This window comes from Euprymna scolopes, chromosome 26, assembly GCF_053919585.1.
Source record: "Euprymna scolopes isolate OS-2025 chromosome 26, ASM5391958v1, whole genome shotgun sequence".
Taxonomy (NCBI): Eukaryota; Metazoa; Mollusca; class Cephalopoda; order Sepiida; family Sepiolidae; genus Euprymna; species Euprymna scolopes.
Genome location: NC_136507.1, coordinates 71,141,726 through 71,162,953, shown reverse-complemented (window position 1 = coordinate 71,162,953; position 21,228 = coordinate 71,141,726). Strand labels below are relative to the sequence as shown.

General features: G+C 36.0%; 1 protein-coding gene across 6 annotated transcripts in view; it reads left to right on the top strand.

Annotated features, from left to right (window-relative positions):
- LOC145248160 (anoctamin-8-like) overlaps positions 1-21,228 on the top strand; it is a 282,493-nt gene that overhangs the window by 67,732 nt on the left and 193,533 nt on the right. For 3 of the 6 annotated variants that reach the window (XM_080109992.1, XM_080109996.1, XM_080109993.1), the window contains exon 2: positions 9,814-9,923. The exons of the other annotated variants lie outside the window; for them this stretch is intronic. In XM_080109992.1, the coding sequence (XP_079966118.1) occupies positions 9,919-9,923 (5 nt within the window). In that variant the 5' untranslated portion in view covers positions 9,814-9,918. The remainder of the gene's footprint in view (positions 1-9,813; positions 9,924-21,228) is intronic. 6 annotated transcript variants of the gene reach the window in all.

Here is a 21,228-nt window from a genome sequence, read left to right as displayed (position 1 = left end):
TTTAGGTTAAAAATGCACCCATTTCCCAGTATGTGTGCTTGTGTGCGTGCGCGTGTGTGTGTGTGTGTGTGCGTGTGTGCACGTTTATGTGCTTTGTAGGGTTCGGTTGCTTGACAAAAAAATGGTGACTCACAGTTGCTTTTGTACTTGACCATCACGCGTGAGTAACGCAGACTCTCACCATCTCTATGTAAATGAGACAATACCAGGCACATAAAACAGACTGTGGAGAGAACGGGGGGGGGTTAGTTGAAAGACGGCGTGTTATGGAGATGGACACGTGCAACAGACTGTTAATTAGTCAATTAGAAAAACTGTGAGCGGAAAAGATCACACAATTTTAGTAGAACTAAACTAGACGAACAGGTGCCATTTTACATATGAGTAAATGCTAGGGCTCGAGTTGACAGCATCTATGTCCATAGTGCCATGTTTATTTTTTTTTTTATGTTTCCTTATCTCATGACAGTTTTCTAAGCCTTACTACTTCCGCGCTAGCTCATGGCGAATTGGAAGCATGTGTTTTGTGTGTTTATCAAAAGAACAGATATTTTTAAACTGTGTGGATTCAATGTGAATGACAGATCGAAAAAAAGGCCATTTTAAACTGAAATTGAATAGACCTATTAAACGCTAGACACTTCTGCATGTCAGTGACATATTCGCAACAGAGACGAGTTATCGACCCCTGTTCTTCGAAAGAGAACTGACAGCTAGCGGCCATTATGTGAACCTCAAATATAAACAAGTGTTTACGATAACGCAAAAATATATAATAACAAAATAAATAACACAAAAAAATATGAAAATCGAAACATTTTTGTATAAAAAAATGTATGAAAATATAATTTTAATGTATTAATATAATTTCTTTTTAATGAGTGATTCATAACTGAAAATAAAATCTATATATCTATAAAAGCGAACGTGTCTGTGTGTGTGTGTGTCTGTGTACATTTTCCTATGCAATAACTATGTCAATTTTCAGTCTACAGACTCGAAATTTGATATACAGGGTACTGAGATTTGAAAAAAAATCTTTGTAATCCGTTTTCGGCCAGAAATTTGGCTGGTAAGGGGTCAAAGTTCAACGATTTGACCTTTGAGAACTCTACCAAACTCCTCCGCCAATTTTGCGTCTAAACACTTGCAATTTTAGATATAAGTTCTTTCGACACGGATCTAATTTAATAACTTGATATGAGCTCAAAACATAAATGTTAAGCGGTCATAATAGGGGTCAAAGTTTTAAAAAATTGACCTTTTTTTTTTTCTTTTTTTTTTTTGCTCAACATACACCTCCAAACACCCGGGCAACGCCGGGCTGAAATGTTTGTAATAAATATGATAAAAACCCGAAACATAGATTGCTTTTAGAATTATTTTTTTTTTTTTTTTTTACGGTTGTATGAAAATGTATCAAAATATAATTTACCAAAATACGAAACATTTATAGATTGCTTTTAGAATTATTTGTTTGTTTTTTTACGGTTGTATAAAAATGTATCAAAATATAATTTACCAAAATATGAAACATTTATAGAGGTTTAAGAATAATTTCTTTCTATTTTTTTTTTTTTTTTTTGTACAGAAAGATTGTATAAAAATATAGCAAAATATAATTTTAGTTTGCACGCACTTTTAGGAAAGGAAGAGTTATCGACCCCTGTTCTTTGGCTGACAAGTGACATCTGTCGGCGGTTCTTGAAACTAAAATACACACATTCGCCTCATGTCACTGACATGCAGAAGTGCCAAATGCTATTTCAAACTTAAGCATTGTGTGTATTATTTAGATTATTCAGACTACTATTCTCATCTTGAATGTTAGTCTCACATTTCTGCCAATGTACGATTTATTATTATGTTTCACAATCACTGACATGAACATTCTCATGACAGTTTTCTTAGCCTTGCTACTTCCATGCCAGCTCATGACAAATTGGAACCATGTGTTTTGCTTGTGACACCATCACTAGAAGATTGCTATACCCCTGTAATGGGCTCCCTCTATCTGGTCCAATTTTCCGACAGATTTCACTCCTTTTCTAGATGTATTGCCTGATGAACTCCATCTTCCTCCTCTATGGGAATCTTCCAGAATATCATAGAGAGGCTAACAGATGTTATAAGCTCCTACGAGCTCATTTTTTTTTTTCTAATGATTACAAAGAAATGACGATGGCTATGGTTTGATGGATTAATGATGTACGTTTTGATAACAGAGTTACCTCTGATTCCCTGCTATTGAGGCTGAAGATGCTCGGACTGGAGTCAGCTCTGCCGATGGTTATATAGACATGCTGAACAAAACTCTGGTTGGATAAATAGATGTATACGCATCACAACTGAGAATAAGCGAGGAAAAAGCAGGCAGAGAAAAATTTGGAATGACTCCATCAACGCTGATCTCAAATAATGGGGCATTGAAACTGTAAGACGATGGTTCGGTTAGAGTTGGTGGTGTGCACCCTGATGGCAGAGTTAGTTCTGACTCCCCGTTATTTAAGCTGCAGATACTCAGACTGGAGTCAACTCAAAGTTACAGCTGCCAACGGTGCTATAGACATGTTGAATGAAATTATGGTTGAACAAACAGATGCACATACTAGTGATGAGGCTATTCCAGCATTTTTCTTGATTCCAATACAATTACCGATTCTGATTCAAAATCAGCCAAAAGAGGAAATTAGCCACGTTTAATTTTAAGTACTTTAAAAAAATTCTAGGGATTAAATGGAGCGATCGAATTATTAACAAAGAAGTCAAAGACCACACTAATCCACGAGTAGTATCACCAATAATCTGCAAACGATGTCTAGGCTGGCTCAGACATACTCTAAGATTGTCCCCAGAGGAAAATTGCCAACCAAGTGCTCCAATTGACCCCTTATGGAAAAATAAGAGAAAGACCAAAAATGGAAGTGGAAGCAGATTCTAAAATCACCTAATCGTTTAAAAAATATAGAATTTTAATGGAAAGGGATTTAGTGGAGAGTCCTCATCTACCTTTTAATGTAGATATAATTTTCTTTTTAAATTTAGCAAACTTAATGTTTTCCCTTTATATATCATCTCCAAGATTTTGATGAACTCATTGTGAGATTTTCATATATTTTTTTCACTTGTACAATTTTCCCCAATTTATCTACTCCTTTCATCTTTCCCTATTTATCTACTCCTGTCATCTTTCCCAATGCCATTTTTTTTTTTACTGGGTCTTTTTTTCGGGTGTCAGTTTTACCTAAATTCATTATTATGATCAATGAATTTTAGTTTTACTGGTAGTTTAAAATCAATAAATAGTTATCATTTTATCATTAGTACTATCAATGGAAAATTAAGTTAAAAAATAACTAAAAGAATCGTTTTTGGAATTGGAAATTAGGCTAAAAATATGAATATAAAGCCATGTTTAATTTCAGAATAGTTTCCTTTGGGTAGCTAATCTGTATAAGTCCTGGAGATGAAAAAGAGTTTTCAGTGGTGGGTAGCTAATCTGTATAAGTCTTGAACGTTAAAATTTTGCAGATGAAGAGCAAAGATCTTTTTTGTGTGGACACAAATAATAATTAGCGGGAATTCTAAAAGATTCAATATTTTTATGAAGCGATTCCAGTTTCTGATTGGTTGCTAGCAGAATGTGCTTCTATTTGATTGGTTAGTTCCTATCAATAGTATCTATAAGTAGAACCTTACAATTTTCTTTTATCATGCCTTCAAATTATATAAAAGATATTGCAACAATTTTCTTTTTTTGTTTACTGATATTCACCCCTGTTATGGCTTGCAATAAGCCACAAAGAAACAGAACAACAGAATAGAGTTTAAACAATGTATTACTGGAACAACAACGTAAAAAGGTTACAACTGAAAAGAGTAGTAAACGTCACCGAGAAGGCGAGGGTCGCTCTGGTGCTTAATGAAATCTGGGATCAAAAGGTCTATGGTTTATATAATGGATAGAACAGTCCATTTGGAGGATGATTCCCCCACAATCCCCCCCCTCCCAAGCTGATTTCTGTGGTTGTGAAAATCAGTATTTCTTCCTTTTGGGGTAGACCACCAAGGGGTCTGTGCGCTTCCTCTTTCTGCCGGAGCGTCTCGATACTGGCATCCCTTTTGGAGGGTCTATGTCAAAACAGTCATACACAGTTTCAATCGCCTCACTGCCGTCCTGCTGTGGTTCTTCTTGATCCTCATAGAAGCGTTTCCTGATTTGGTTCAGGTGCCTCTTATGTTGGAACTTTGGGCCCTGAATGATTTCTGTAACATTGCCAATTCTTCGTAAGATCGTGCCCTGTTCCCCAAAAGAAGCATTATTTCTAAAATGTCTAAAATACACGTTATCTCTGCTGTTAAACCATTTCGTTGGCATTGTAGAGGTTTTGTTGTGTACTATGTGTTTTGGTAGCAGTTTATCAAATACGGATTTTATTTTCCGTCCAAACATGATTTCGTCGCAACCAGAAAAAATGTCTGAGCTGGTGTCACTCAGTGCTAATTTCTGCTTTGTGGTTTGAATGAAATTGTCATTTAGGGATTCTGACTTAATTTCCTTAAGTGTGACCGGCAGTTCGCAGATAATATTGTTTATCATGGTTTTTACATCACTATTAATACATAGTGCTGCGATTACTGAATCTTCAAGAGGTTCCATTTTGGCAGGAATCAGTCTCGATAGACCGTCTGCATGGGCTAGTTGTTTTGAGGGGAGAAATTGAATTGTAAAATTATAGTTCAGTAGAATAGTTCCCCATCTTAATAGTCGATTCGCAGTGAATGTTGGAAGTCCTTTTTTTGATCCAAAAATGGATATCAACAGATTATGGTCGGTTTATAGAAAAAGATGTCTTCCGTACAAGAACCGGTGGAATTTTGAAACTGCAAATATAATTCCTAGGGCCTCTTTCTCGATCTGAGAATAATTCTTTTCCGCTGGCAAGAGAGTCCGTGATGCAAAAGCAATAGGCTGTTTCGAGCCATCCGGCATTCAATGTAGCATGCACGCCCCGACACCATATTGACTAGCATCGCTAGCTACTATTATGTCCAACTGCGGGTTGAAATGCACTAGGAATAGTTTTGAAGTCAGGATTCTTTTGATTTTTTGGAATGATGTCTGGCAATCTTCTGTCCACTCCCAAGCATTATCCTTTTTCAGCAATTCATTAAGTGGTGCGCGCAATTTGTGCATATTTAGGATGAACCCCTGGTAATAATTTGCTAAACCTAAAAAACTCTGCAATTGAGTTATGTTATTTCTTTAATAGCGATCGCCCTATCTGGGTCTGGGCGTCTGCCATCTTTATCCATTATTTGACCCAGGTATTTAATTGTTTGTAAAAAGAACTCGCATTTATCTGCTTTGATTTTAAATCCATAATCTTGTATTCGACTGAATACTTGTCTGATATATTTTTCTTGTTCCTCCCTGCTTTTGCTCGATATGATAATGTCATCAAGATATGCGATTGCGGTGTCCAAGCCGGACATCATAGTATCCATTACTTGCTGGAATATTGTGGGTGCCACCTTGATACCAAACACGAGTCTTTTGTATCTGTACAAACCCCGATGAGTGTTAATACAAAAGAGGTTGGCACTTTTGTCGTTTACCAGAATCTGTAGGTAAGCGTCGCCATTTAATTTCATGAACACTTCTTCTGGACTAGGTAATGGATAGTGAAAATCTTCTAAGGACCCGTTGAGTCTGGTCGCGAAGTCGGCACAAACACGAATTGCCCCGGACCTTTTCTTTACGTAAACTGCCGGAGCAGCCCACTCACTATATTCAATTTTAGCCAGTATACCGATGCTTTCTAATCCGTCTAGTTCCTGATTTATTTTGTTCAGGGAAGCGAACGGGACATTACGTTTCTTTTTAAACACTGGTAGTGTGCCAGGTTTCAACTTAAAATCTGCGGCCATTTTTGTACATCTCCCCAGGCCAGGAGTAAATACGTTTGTGAATTCTTTTTTAAAACAAATTATAAGTTTCTCCATTTCTGCTGGGTGGGTATCTATTTTCTTGCAGAAATTGGATATAGGAAGATCCCAGAGACGAAACTCATCCATGCTGTCAGAACCGAACAGGTTCTTACTATCTTTTAGCACATACAATCTTAGTTTTTTGTTTTTCCCGTAAAGTGACGTTTGTAATTAATTCACCTTCAAAATGAATTTTTGTACTATTAACGGCCGTCGCCGTTCTGTTAGTTTTTAACAGAGTCGGCTTTCGTAATATTTTCCACGTTTGGAGATTTATTATTGAAAGATCCGATCCACTGTCTAATTGGAAGTTAACAGCCTTGCTGAAAACGTTAACCGTTACATATTTGCATAGATTTTCATCTACAACGTCCTTAGTTCTGGTTTGATGTACACGGCTTCTATTCTGAGTTTTCCTACAGTGCAAACTTTTATGACCGATCTTTTATGATAAATCTGCTGTTTTCCGAGGCAAGATGTAATCCACGAATTTATCAGGCTCAGCCGTTTCCAATTTTTGTAGTAGAAGTCTGGTTTTCTTTTGATCAGACCAGTTGCTGCAGTCAATATTAAAAAAATCTTCATAACGCTGAAAATACGCTGCAAATGATTTTTCCTCTTCCTTGTATTTAAAATTGTCTATCGCGGTCCATATTATATTCTGAGAAAATGTTGAATTCAGTCCAGTGTTTTTCGGATTGTGACTGACGTTTTGCAGCATCGAAATGCAACTTGGTTAAATGTTCCAACGCTACTTTCAATTCGTCCATTTTGCTTTTCAGCATTAGCAATTTCAAAACGTTCGCTGAATTTTACAAAACCGTTTTATTCTTTCTTATTTCTTCCTCCAGACAATAAAACGAACAGAAAAAAACATAAATATATAAAAAGTTCATTGTCTAAAGAAAAAAAAAATGAAGTGTATATTTTTCTTCAGAGAAAAAAAAATAACGCCTGCTTTTAGCAACGAAAACCACAAGTGACGAATTCTTTTTTCAAAAGTATAAAAATGTACCTTTCTAAGTCGCGACGAACCTTTTTCTTTTTACAAAAGTACAGCGTTATCTTTGAAAGTCGTGATAAACATTTTTTTTCTTTTTAAATCTTTTTTTTTCCGTAATGATCTGCGTTTCTTTTTGCGTTTTTTTTTTTAGTTACCGTGAACCTTTCAGTTGCAAGTGTTATGTTAGGCACTTCCTTGGGCTTGATAACATTTGAGTCCGACGTCGTTAGTATTTTTAGAATACTATTTCAACGCGAGTATTTTTTTTTTCAATGTCGTTACTGGTTTCGATTTTAGTATGCTTCTTGAATCCAATGTCGTCAGTGTTTAGTTTTTTAGAACACTGTTTTTAAACGTGAGTATGTTCTCCGCATCCAATGTCGCCAGTGTTATGGCTTGCAATAAGCCACAAAGAAAACAGAACAACGGAATAGAGTTTAAACAATATATTACTGGAACAACAACGTAAAAAGGTTACAACTGAAAAGAGTAGTAAATGTCACCAAGCAGGCGAGGATCGCTCTGGTGTTTAATCCACACATGGGATCAAAAGGTCTATGGTTTATATAATGGATAGAAAAGTCCATTTGGAGAGTTATTCCCCTACAACAACCCCTTACAAAGCATATCGCCACTTGGACATAAGAGGCTACTATTTGGGGCCATGTCTAGGAAAGATTAACAAGATATTTGTTTATGTTACGTTTAAACTTCTGCATATCAGTATAGCCAGAAAGGCAAGCAACAGTTAGGGAATTCCAAAGTTTAGCTGGTCGGGGGAAGAAACTATTAGAATAGAAAGCTTTCTGGCATTTAGGGACATCAACAGTGAAGGGGTGAGATCTTATTGCTAAGCGGATTTGTCGGGATATGTACGTTGAGGGGGTACAAGTGAAACAAGTTCATCAGAACAAATTCCATTAAAATATTTGTAAAACAGGCACAGTGATGCAACATTGTGGCGATGGGACAGGGGCTGGAGCTTAGTTGATAAAGTGGGACCGATTAGATTGACAACTCTTTTTTGGACTTTTTCTAAGAGGGAGAGACTAGTGGTAGATGCACCAGCCCAGATGTGGCCACAATACTCAATGCATGGGCGAATGGTGGCCTTGTAAAGGTACAGGATACTCTCAGGCGTGAGTATTCTAGCTCGATAGCGGGAACCCACCTTCTTTGAAGCAGCCTTTGCAATGTCCTCTATGTATTTGTTCATGTACATATTGTCTGCAAATGTTAGGCCGAGGTGTTTCAAGGTAGAATTCTCAGGTAGGGTGCTATTTGTTTCTGATTCCGATACCCCTAAAAGTTCCGATTATTTGCAAATCCCAACCCTGATTTTGATTTATCCTCTTAACAATAGTACACACATCCGAATTGAGGTTAAGCAAGAAAAGGGCAGACTGAGAAAAACTTAAAATGACTCGGTCAAAGATTACTTCAAACAATGGTACATCAAAACCAATGTAAGTGATAGTTTCACGTAGAACGTCGCTATATGTCGCCATGATTAATGTGCCATCTACATCAAATTTGGAAAAGATTTACACAAAGAAGGAAAGAAGCCATATTGCACTATGTTTCTATTTACTAGCCTTCCCACGAGGGCAGTGTTAAACATAAGGTCAGGTTTCAATGTGGGGTAAAGCCAGCTAGCTCCCCAAAAAGGAGCACTCTGGATAGGAACAAAAATAAAAAATTGTCTCAATCTAGAAGGATTTCTCTTCCACTGATCAAGGATAGAAAAGGTGAAGTGTAGTATCAGAACAGATACTACACTTTGTTACTACCCAAGCACTATGCTTTGAGGAACAATTGGTGCTATGATACTCATGTTATGTGTTGGATCAGGTTTTAATTACTTTGTTTGTTTTGTGTTATGACATATCTAATTCTCTTCAGGTTATTTACTGCCAACTCCAGTAATTTGGGCATAAGTTTTAGTGAATGCTTCAAGTTCTTTATATTTTCAAATATTTATTCATGGTGTTTGGTTTGATCGTTTTGTTTTACGGCATAGCAACCTTTTTCAGGTTCAGTCATTTTGGTAAAATTATTTATTCAAACTAGCGGAACCTGTAGAAATTCCACAGCAGCATCTTTCATTTATAATGTTCCTGCTGGGCATTCTGTGGATGTTCAGCATGAATGGAGACCCTACAATATTATTGTAGCCTTTTTGTAAAAGCATTTATCTAAGTAATTTGATTAATGTAGTGTCAGAATATATCTGGTTATGACAGTTTATCTCCAATATCCTCTGTGACATATTTCCATTGTATGGACGCTCGACGCAAACGAAAACCCCCGAGATATCATTATACCATCTTTAAACAGAACAGATACTACCCTTAGATCCTAGCAAGAAGGTATATTTTAGTTTCACATATAGCCCAAAAGAGATATTTTTTTATTTAAATTTTTTTTTTTTAGATAGCGACTTCGGTGATTGGGAGATCCTATTTATTAAAAAAGAGGACAGAAGGTGATAGTATACTACGAACATTAAATTATTGTATCTATATACTAATACTATAAATAATAATGTTCATAGTATGTTATTATTTTCTATCCTCCTTTTTAATAAATAGGATCTCCCGATCAAATAGTTTATAATCTGGAAAGTGTGACACACATGCATACATACATATGTTAAAGATACTATGGTATTAATATATATATATATTCATGGTGTTTGGTTTGGTTGTTTTATAGAGAAAAAAAGTTTTGTTTTTGTTTTTGGCTTTGCAGAACATGATTGAGTTTTGCCAAGGGAAAAGAAAAAAAATGCAATAATATCAATGTTTGGTGCATTTTAGGTCAGGAAGCCGATATCTTCAAACAGCCTGATTTGGTAGCACCAGTGTGTTGAAGGTTATACGTCATTGGAAGTTAGCAATCTGTTCAGAGCTTTCTACTTCAGGATGAGGTGAGTCGCACATCCCTTGCCGATTACCCATAGCTAGTTCAGGTTTGAAGTCATTTGAACAGCTTATCATTAAAATGTCTAACATCTGTGTTCCTAATCACCAAGAATAGGTTTTGGGGTTGTAAATTGTAGCCCATCATGAAATATGGATGAGGATGGAATCATGTGACAAAAATGGCAAGGACTTAAATATTTGTTTGCGTGTGTGTGTGTTTTTATTCTATTTATTTATTTTGTGTTTTTGCCAAAATGCATCCCTGGGATTGAAGAACAATTTTCTACTGAGATGCTAGCTTCTCACTCTTAACCAACCTACATTTTTCCCATTTTTTTTTTTTTTTTTTTTTTTTTAATGTTTGAGTGTATCATTCAAATCATATCAGTTATTTTTAGGTGATTTAGATTTTTCAGAGTAACGTGTTCATCTTTTGCACAAGAAGAAAAAAATAAGCAGTTTTGTCCAGAAATTTCATTCGTTCAAGAAGATTCGTTTTTAAGAGCACTCTGCTAATGAAAATCTGCACCAAGACATTTTTTCTTCTTTTAAATTTATCCATATATATATCTATATGTATATATATATATATATATATAATGGTGAAATCAAAGAAGATGCAGTGTTTACCTGATATAAGCAATGGTAAACTTCAATCTAATATAAATACCAAATATTTACAAAGGAGTCAAAACTTATCAAAGCCCAGAGGCCACTCGAGGATAAGGGTTAATGAGTATACAGTGGTCAATGGGAAAATATCTTATTAATAGTTGGTAGTAGAAATTTAGTAAATTGGATTACTTAAGGGAATGGTTCAAGAACTTGTTTACATTGGATTTGAAGACAACCATATTGTAGTCAGCTGGAAAGCGGGGAAACAGAAGAGAGTTCGACAGGTATGCAGTTCTAAGAAAGAAGCTTTGTTCATGGAATGTACATTTAGGTTTAGGCACATATAAAGAGTGGGGGAAATTATTGACAATGGTTTCAGCTAGACAAATGTTTCTCATGAAAGTTTGGTGAGGAGGAGCCATAGATTGGAGCTCAGACGAGCACTTGCCATGAAAATAACGATAGAGCAAAGACAGACTTGCAACATCACTTATGTGGGAAAGAGGTTGCAGGAAATAGAAAAATCATACATACTAGCCTACAAAGTCTATTTTGAACTCTGTCAAGGCAGGAAGAGTGCTTCCAGCAGCTCCTGCCCAGATGTGGCAACAGTACTCCATCCTATGATGTACTTGGCTCATAGAGAATTGCATCAGCAGTGAGATATCTACTGGATCAGTAAAATGATTCCACCATTTTTCCAGATGGCAACAGATTTGATATATATGTTCCATTTCAGATTTGGATATCATATTTGCAGCAAGGCTTGTAAAAATAAATTAGGCTTGCTGTGACGTCTGCAAGTCCATAACCAGACATTGCAATCTTGTAGAAATGTTTTTTTTTCAACCAAAGACCATCAAAGTTTGAGGGAACTCGGTCATTATGACATGTAGGACTTTGAATCGATTGTAGGCCTAAATCCACCTGTTCTTCTGTATATTGTGCAACTGTTTCTGGCAGAAATTTTTCTCATCTAAGAAGAAACAAAGCATCCTTAGTTCAACTGGATGTTTGAACATGTTGAGTGGTTTCTTAGCTTTCGAAACCAGTTCATTTGGCCTTTGGTAGCAAGTAGTTGGGCCTTGCGACATTCGTATAAGGGAGTAGGCAAGATCCTTGTTCAATGCTTTATTCATAGTTGGCACTCCGACTCAGATGGTACTGTTGGTGTCTTTCTCAGCTGTGTCTCCACACATAGTCGTCCACATGTTTATAATCAGGTGAGTTGGGGAAATGGACAGATATTGGAACTGGTGAAGTCCTAGAAGTTCTCAGACAGCCACTTCTGGCTTTTATCAGAGGAGTGACACAAAGCTGAGTACTACTGCCACAGTGCCACATGTATGACTTTCTCGCAGCCACCTTCTCCATCCAATGCCTGACAACAGTGAACAGCAGTGGACAACGACTCAATATAGTAATCTGAATTGAATATGAGTCTTTTTCTGAAGATATTAGATGACATTGTGTGACATTAGCTGGAAGAATCTCTAAAGATCATTACAGTTTGAGGAAATTTGGTCTTCACGATACACAGGATTCATACGAACTCTAGATTGCCACCTGTTGTTCTGCACATTGTGTAACGAGTCCTGAGAAAAACCAGAGCCTCTCTAGTTTGACTGATTATTTGACTTTGTTGAGAAGATTTGTTTCTATTGGTTGGTTGGTTGATTGTTTTTGTTTTACGGCATATCAACCCTTTTCAGGTTATTTAATACCGAATCCAGTGATTTTGAAGAACAATTTTTTAATAGAATATATTTGTTGTTTTCAAGTCGGTTTCTATTTAACCCATAGTTGGGACCCTAACAGGTACTACCACTCTGGGTCAGAGTGGACCTGGGAGCAATGGCAATTAAAGGGTGGCTCCACACTCCCCAAAGCCCGCAAGCTGGGGCCTCACCATCGGTTATAGTTTAAGGTCATTGTTTCTATTGGATCTTTCTTGTGAATAGTTGACGCTTCCAACTATTGTATGATGAGTAGGGCTCTGACAACAGCATATTCTTTTCCTTACTTTGATTCTCAGGTATATATCCATTGATATCTTATATGTTTTTATGTAGAGTGATGTGATTCTCGATTGATTAATTGTGTCTAATTGTGTCGGATATATACTCGAGAGTAAAAACGATGAAAAGAATATGTTGTTGTCATAGCCCTAATGATGAGTAACAAATATCCTTGTTCAGCTCTTTCCTCATAGTTGCCACTCTGATGCCCATCTCTCTCGTGGAAGTCCGTATTGCGTTGCCTGGATTTTGCCGCACCTTCTCTTGCTAACTTCTCAAGAAATTTTGTTTTGCAGACACATTAAGATGATCCTTTAGCATTATACCCCTGATTCCACAATTCCGTTGCAATCCGCCAGCTCACATCTCATGACCTTCGAAGTATTCAAGAAGCACTGGACATCTATTTTTAATTACTTATGTGCCACCACTTATCAAGGCTTGAAGGCCACTCAAGGATAAGAATTAATCGTTTTGTCACGTAGACGGTGAAACAATACCTTGAGGGCTGGAAATATTGGTTGAAACATGGCCTTTATTTGATTACTTAAGAGAACGACTCAACAAAACTTCTTAACTTTAGACTTGAAAGCAACCATGTTGTAGCCAGCTGGGAAGCAGCCTCACAGTATTGTGTTCGACAGACGAGTAGTTCTTGAATAGAAATATTGCTTGTGGAAAGTACACAAAGGAAGAAAGGAAAATTATTTATAGTGGTAGTAGCTAAACGAGTTTTTGCTGTAAATGCTTTACCAGGAGAAATTAAAGATTGAGCATCAATGCTGGAAATAATGATAAGCTGCAACTGCGATTTTTTAATAATGGTAATGATAATACAACTACTACTAATAATGAGCCATTTTCATCTATTTTTGCTGTATGAAGAAGTAAATTACTATATTATAGTTTGAGATTTGAAAGGAATTTGGAAGCATTTAAGCTGTCAAATAGAGTCATTTAAAATCCTTAACAAATCATCACTTATTAAAAAAAATGAAGCTATTGGAAGCAATCTAAATTCAACACTTTTATGAATAGAGATTTAAACAGAATTATCTTTGCAACAATTAGTTATAGTTTTATAACAATGTTATTAAATTAATAATTAAATGTCCAAAGGATACCGTAATAATTAAATTAGTTTCCAAAATCCTATTTTTCTAAAATGATAATTTAACAAAAAAAAAAAAAACAAACATACAAAAATACAACACGTTGCATAGTTTACAAAAACTGCAAAAGAAAAATTACAGTAAACAGACTCCCGGGCAACGCTGGGTAGGTTCAGCTAGTATATGCCTGTCTATGTGCCGGCTCATTGATCATAATCTTAAGCAGATATGAGATGCACCTCTCAAATTCAGGACATTCCTTTCTGCGATGCCACCTTATCGCCAGAAATATATTTTGAGGTGGGGTGAGGTGGGGGGGTTGCTATACTTAGAATTAGGGTTCCAAATTTTGTTTCGTTATGCCAAATTCCTGTCTGTTTTTGCATGTTAGTCTTGCATGCAAATTCTTATGTCAACTTGCTATGACGCTGTCCTGACAATTATTTTCTCCTCGACTGTGATTGCTAAATGTTATTGCTAAGTTGTTTTCCATAGGTGATTTACATTATTGAATCCTACACAGAACTGTAGTTATACTCATAGTTTTTGGACTAATCTGGGCTTTACATTGCGAGTGATTCTTTTAAGTGGCAAGCAGAAATAATAAAACAATTATCTTCTGGCTATTGCGTTTTTGGTCACCCCCCCCCCAACAAAATGAGGGTGAATCTGTAAATTCGCCCTTGCCCATTCGTCTGTTCGTCTGTCCACACTTTTCTCAATAACTACGCCTTGGAATGTTTTGAAATTTTGCACAAACATTAAACATGATATGAGTAAAAAGTAACAGAACGGATTTTCCGGGAAAACTCTAGTTGCCCCCTAGGGGTGCCTATCGGGTTAAAATGGCTAAAATTGACACTTTTGTGCTTATTAAAAAAATTGATACCTTGGATTTTTATAAAACTTTCTGAAAAGTTGTAACTAACTGATTTCTATATAATTTTGTTTGTCTATACTTCATGATAACTCCAGGAGCTCTTTTAGGGCTAATAAAAACGCTCCATTTTTGGGACTATTTTACCATATTTGTCCAAAATTTTCTGTGTATGTCTATTTAGCAGTTTTGCATGGTGCTGAACTCAAATTTAAATATGTTAAGGCTATGAGGACTTTGGGGGCTAAATGGGGATGGGCTTAGTCATTTCTTTTTTTTTTTGCATGGTGCAAAACTCACATTTACATATGTTAAAGCCCAAAACTGCGCCGTTTGTTCATTTTCATCAGGATTTAACGTCCTCTGGGGACTTTTGGGGCTAAATGGCGGGGGCCAAATGCTGAACTTAGTCATTTTGTTATGGCTCATTTACTGTGCACTCATGGGGGACCATGCATGTTTCACTTTTTTTTTTTTTTCACCGATAATCTTCCAAAGCTCGTAATTGAGTGAAAAATGTCTTTTCAACCTTTATTCTTTTTTTTTAATACAACGAATAAAGTCAAACTATTAAAAAAAAAATAAATAAATAAAATAAAAGGTCTAATATACTCTTTCTTTTAATGCAGGCTGTTTCAAAAACGTCTGAAAAAATTCGAATTTTTATATCTTTAAATTTCAACATAAAATACAGTGCGTATTTAGAATTACACTTATTAAAAAATACAGAAAAATCATTATGATGTTCGTACTTATCACTGAACGAAAATGTCATATTCCAAAAATCACATAAATTGATCAAGTAGTTCTTTTTTAAATAAGAAAATTAAATTTTATGATTTTTAGCGATAATAATAAATAAAATAGCACAATCCGTAAATTTCAATAGTATCGTCTTAGATAATTAGAAAATAAAACAAAACTTCATCCGGAATTGTTTTATTCATAATCATAACATTAGAGTGAAATAACATTTCATTGGTTTGCCTAGTAACGTTTCTATTTGGCTAGTAACGTTTCCATTTGGCTAGTAACGTTTCCATTTGGCTAGTAACGTTTCTATTTCGCTAGTAACGTTTCTATTTCGCTAGTAACGTTTCTATTTCGCTAGTAAAAGAAAATATTTAGCTGTCAAAGGTCAACTAAAAAAAATGTGTATGTAAAGTCCTGCCCATGGTGCAGCAGATACAATACTTGATAAAATTCAGTTGTAAAAGTTACACTCTTCTGGAGATTGAAGGTGGCCGATATGCAAAATACAATTGCAAATTACTTCCAACTTCTACCCAGTCATGCTAATGGAATGAGAGCATGCTCCCCCGTGGATTAATTAAAGGGTTCTGTTCAAAATTCCGTGCATATTTTCTAGTTCGACAGAAAGATTCATGAGTTTAACAAGATGCAAGCAAAAAGGTCGGAGGTTACATCGACCGAAACATTGAGAAAATAACACTGAAGATGAGAGCAGTAGTCCGAAGAATCCAAAGAATATGAATGATCACTCCTCATCTCAAAAATTCAGAATTGTAGTTATGTTCATTCTATTTTATTTTCCTGACATTTATTTGTCACATTTATTTCATCTCTCTCTCTCTCTCTCTCTCTCTCTCTCTATATATATATATATATATATATATATATATATATATATATATATATATATATATATAAAACACTGTCTGTCTGTCAGCTTATCATGCTATTCCCATCCAATCCCGATTTAAAATCCACCCTTGTAGTTAACTTAGTAATTGTTAACTGTTCTGAACTTTTCCAAACAGATTGTTAACTATAATGCGCTTTCAACTATCAATGTCCGGGATTAAATTTTGTACTCTGCTGCTAAATCTCGCTACTCTAAAATCCGACACACTTGTTACTCCAAAATCCGACGTACTGCTGTCAAAGCTTGCTACTCTACAATTCGAATGGACTCTAAAATAGGATTTTTATTTACACTGGCAGCATTTCATTTGCATATGATTTATGAGAATTGCGTTCGTTTGTGCGATCATTTAGGATAAAATTAATAGGGCGTCACCATTTTTTTTTTTTTGTTGTGTTTTTGTATTATTCTGCAGCTGAACCCTAAAAGATAGGCAGACATTTTGTAGGCAAGTAATTGCCACTCTCATTACAATTTTCTTTACAACCCCAAATGTAAATTGCCGTACTCCAATACGAAATTGGAACTAATATGCTTCCAGTCATGGTATTGATTGCAATGTTTATATGCAGGCTGGTATGCAGCATGTAGTCAACATTGTAATGTATATCAAGGACGTGATTTGACTTCCTTAAATCAAGAAGTTAAAGTCGAAATTACCGGCCTTGTATGCAAGTTTTTATGTTGTCTAGAGGTCGCTTTTGTTTTTGTCATTGTTGTTTGTTTGTTAAGTATAATTCCTGATGATTTGTTGGCATTTGTTTCTAGAAAGATATTGGGTACTTACGGGAGGGACCACGTGAAGGTTACTAATGTTCCTAAGTGAAAGTGTTTCTGTAGAATGACCTGGATTCGAACTTGACACACAAGTTGTCAGTTCATATCGTTAACCACTGAGCCATCGTCACCTCCCTGTTGTTGTTGTTGTTGTTGTTGTTGTTGTTGTTATAAATAAAAGCGAAATGTGGACAGAATTTGCTTTGTCTTAACAAAAAAACGTTAATCGTGTTTAGTTTTCATTCCAATAATAAGAAGAATGATCAAACTCCTACTACTGTGGTTGCTAGCGGAGATGCGCAGAAGTCTGGTGTACTGATGATACCCTGGACAAACTACTTGATTGCAAGCCCAAAAGACTCAAGTATAAGTCCTAGTATTGATAAATATCGCGAGAAAGGGATATAGTTTGAATATGATGCTCTCTCCCAAATTTTGATGTCTAGAGGCACTACAACAACTCAACTCAATTCAATTTATTTGACAATTTATTATTTTTTTAATTATGCTTCAATTACCATGTAAGGAAAATGTGGTCAAAGTTTACACAGAAGAGGGCACAGTAGTCCAGGAGCTGTCCAAATTCGCCTTGAATGGTTGTGTTGTTGGTGAATTTATTATCTCACTTGGAAGTCTATTCCAAGGGATTATGATTGAGAAAGCAGCTCTCCTTCAGTTCAATCGAAATTTGTAGTGAAATAGTTTCTTGTAGTGTCCATGTAAAACTCCTTCTGGTGCAAGAGTGAATAATAGGTCTTGAAGTATATCATAATGATCATTGATGAGATTGTAGGCCAAAATAAGATGACCACATAATCGTTGGCATTCAAAGGAGCAAAGATAAGGAGTCAGCTTTTATAGAGCGGATCCGATAGACTCTGCACCATTTGAGTACCTATTTACAATGCCTCTCTGTGGAACAGAGTTAGACAACAGGGTCGTTTTTTGTTTAATGTGGAGAAAAGGAACAAAAATAAAAATTGTCTCAGTCGTAGAAGGATTTCTCCTCCATTGAGAGAGAACAAGAAATTGAAGTGTAGCATCTGAAAAGCAGGTATTACACTTTAATCTTGAGAGTAGCCAGTCTTTGAACTCTGCTGGATATCACATATTAGATATGAAGGAGAGGCCTGGACACCATATTCTAACAATGGTCTGACGAGCGAGACATAAAGAGGGAGAAATATTTCAGGCGTGAGTTTGCAGAAAGAACATTGTATGAAAAAATAGAATGCTCTTTGTTTTGTTAGCAACTTAAATGACCTCCCTCTCTCTCTCTCTCTCTCTCTCTCTCTCTCTCTTTCTCTCTCTATGCCACTGATTAGTAGTATTGTTGTAGTTGATGCACTAAGACGTTATGCATTGCTTTACATAGTGTAAAATTTGAACACTGCACACAGGAATGTCTGATGCAGCCTAATTTAGTAACTTATGTCTCATAGATTTGCACAAGACGATAATGTCGTGGAAACAGCTAAAAGAAATGGCTATGCAAAAATTTAAAGCATAGTTGATCACAATGTTGTAATTTGGTGGTTAAAAACAGAGGAGTTATAATCAAATAAATTGCAAGGCATATAGGCAAATCCAGTGAGTAGGACTTGGAGAATATCTTGAAATAGAAAAATCTAGCTGTCCCAAACAATTAAAAAAAAACAAAAAAAACACGGCGACATAAATCCAGTCAGAGTAGCTTTTCCAGATAAAGAATTAATCCAGTCAGAATCAACATAGCATAGTGGTCTTGTGTCAAAACGGTAAGCTATTACTTAAAAATTCAAAGAAATTCAATATCTTTTCTAAAGCGATTGTATAATATATAAATAAATAAAATCGCCCAAATCTTATTCTTCTGGCTGCTTCCGTTGCTTGGAAATGAGAAGAAATACCAGTCTTGACCATTCTCGATAATCAGCCCAACAAGTGATGGGCCATTTACCTGGCCCAGTACCTGTCGGACTGAAGTATGTTGCTTGGGTAGTACCTAGGAGGTCCACTTTTCTAGACCTTGCCACCTGGCTTTCAGGTCGAGTAAGTTCATTGTTTACTGCCTAATGTGCCCCTACCGGGGGCCACTCAAGATTAAGGGTTAATAAGTATCAGGTGAGACAACCCCCTGATGGTCGGTTATGGTGGAAATTGGACGAGTTAATTAATTTTAGAGGACGACTCATCAAGAACTTGTTTACATTGGACTTGAAAACGACGATTATACTCAGCTGGGAAGCAGCTCCACAGTATTGTGTTCCACAGACACACAGTTCTGAAAAAATGTTCTGCCAATGAGATTTTCATTTAGTTTTAGGAACAGATAGAGATTAAGGGGAATTGATGATAGTGGTTGTAGTAGATTGAGTGCTTGCTGAAAATACCTTACAGGGGTGAAACTCAGGCGAGCACGTGCCATGAAAATAACGATAGAGCAGAGAGAGGGTCACAATATCTCTTTTATGAGAAAGGGGTAGCAGGTAGGAGAAAAGAGCTTTGTCCACTAGATTTCGAAGTTGGTTTTGTACCCTGTCCAAGCAGGAAAAGGTGTTCCGAGTAGCTCCTCCCCAGATGTGGCAACTGTACTCCATTTTATGACCATTTGGCTCTTATAAAGGATTGTGTCAGGAGTGGTTTGAATATTTCTGAAACTTTTTTCTTTCTTTCTCTTGCATTGTAAACGATTTAATTCACTTTCTTTGTAGTTGATTCTAATTGCATGACTTTGACGAAACTCTTTGAATTTGTTCTTCATTCAGCCATTGTTCAAGGCACTGATTTATGGGCCATAAAATGAACATCTCGTAACTTTGAAAATGCGAATTGCGATCATTGTTGTCAAGGAAGTGCTGCCATATTGTGTCTCCCTGTATCACATTAAAAACAAAGAGGAATCAATTACCAGCCAGCATCTTTAACGGATAGGTGGAATTACCAAACCTGTTCAAACAACTATGAATAATAGGATAAAAGGAGAAAATAACACCACTAGAAAGCAAGACAAATATGAGTTAGTTTTTTTTTACAAAGGAGTCGCAACTTATCAAGGCCCAAAGGCCACTCAGGATAAGGGTTAATAAGTGTACAGAGATCACCAGTACAACAGTGTAGTAAATGTTAGTGGTTGAAATTGGGTAGAATTTGATTGTTTGGGGGGACAGCTCAACATGAACTTGTTTACATTGGACTTGAAGATGACCATATTCTAGTCATCTGGAAAGCAAGCCAGCGGAACAAAGTTCCACAGGTGGACAGTTCTAGAAAAGAAGCTTTGTTCATCGAATTTGCGTTTTGATTTAGGCACAGATAGGGAGTAAGGGAAATTGTTGATAGTGGTTGTAGCTAGAGGAGTGTTTTTGTGAAGGTTTGACAAGGTGGGGACATAGATTCAAGCGCAGACGAGCACTTACCATGAAAATAACGATAGAGTAGGGACAGGCTCGCAACGTCTCTTCTAGGGGAAAGAGGTTATAGGGAATAGAAAAAAGGCATCGCTTACTAGGTTTCAAAGCCGGATTTGAACTGTGTTGAGGCAAGATAGGGTGCTCCGAGTATCCCTGCCCAGATGTGGCAAGAGTATTCAATTTTAGGATGTATCTGGCTCTTATACATGTAGAGGATTTCGTCTGGAGTGAGATATCTTCTGGAGTGGTAGAATGATGCAAGTTGTGTCACACAATCATTTTTCTGGTGATTAGTTGCCTATCTAAATCTCCTTATTCTGTTCCACTCTGATGTATTTCTTTCTTTTGTTTATATTTCTTTGTTAGACAAATAAAACCTGAGATAAGCTTGCTATTCTTTCATGTTTTGATTCGAATTCATTCTGTTAAAAATGCCTACAATTGCAACATGGATTTTGTCGTAATTGTTGTGTAGTCATGGCACTATGCATACATACACGTTTATATATATATATATATATATATATATTTAAATAAGGGAGTTGTCACCAACAATGTGTTATGTATTATTGTATTTTCAAATTTGAAAATAATTTCTGACGAGAACGCATCACAGACCGTCTGAAACGCGCGTAAACGATTTCAGTGACTTAAAAACATTATTACAATGATCCAAACATAATTCTCAATGAAAAACCAAGACACGGAATAATAAAATAATGTTAAAAAATACACATTGTTGGTGACAACTCCCTTATTTAAATATACATCTTTCTTTCGTTGGAATTTCTTAACCCATTTTATATATATATATATATATATATATATATATATATATATATATATATATATA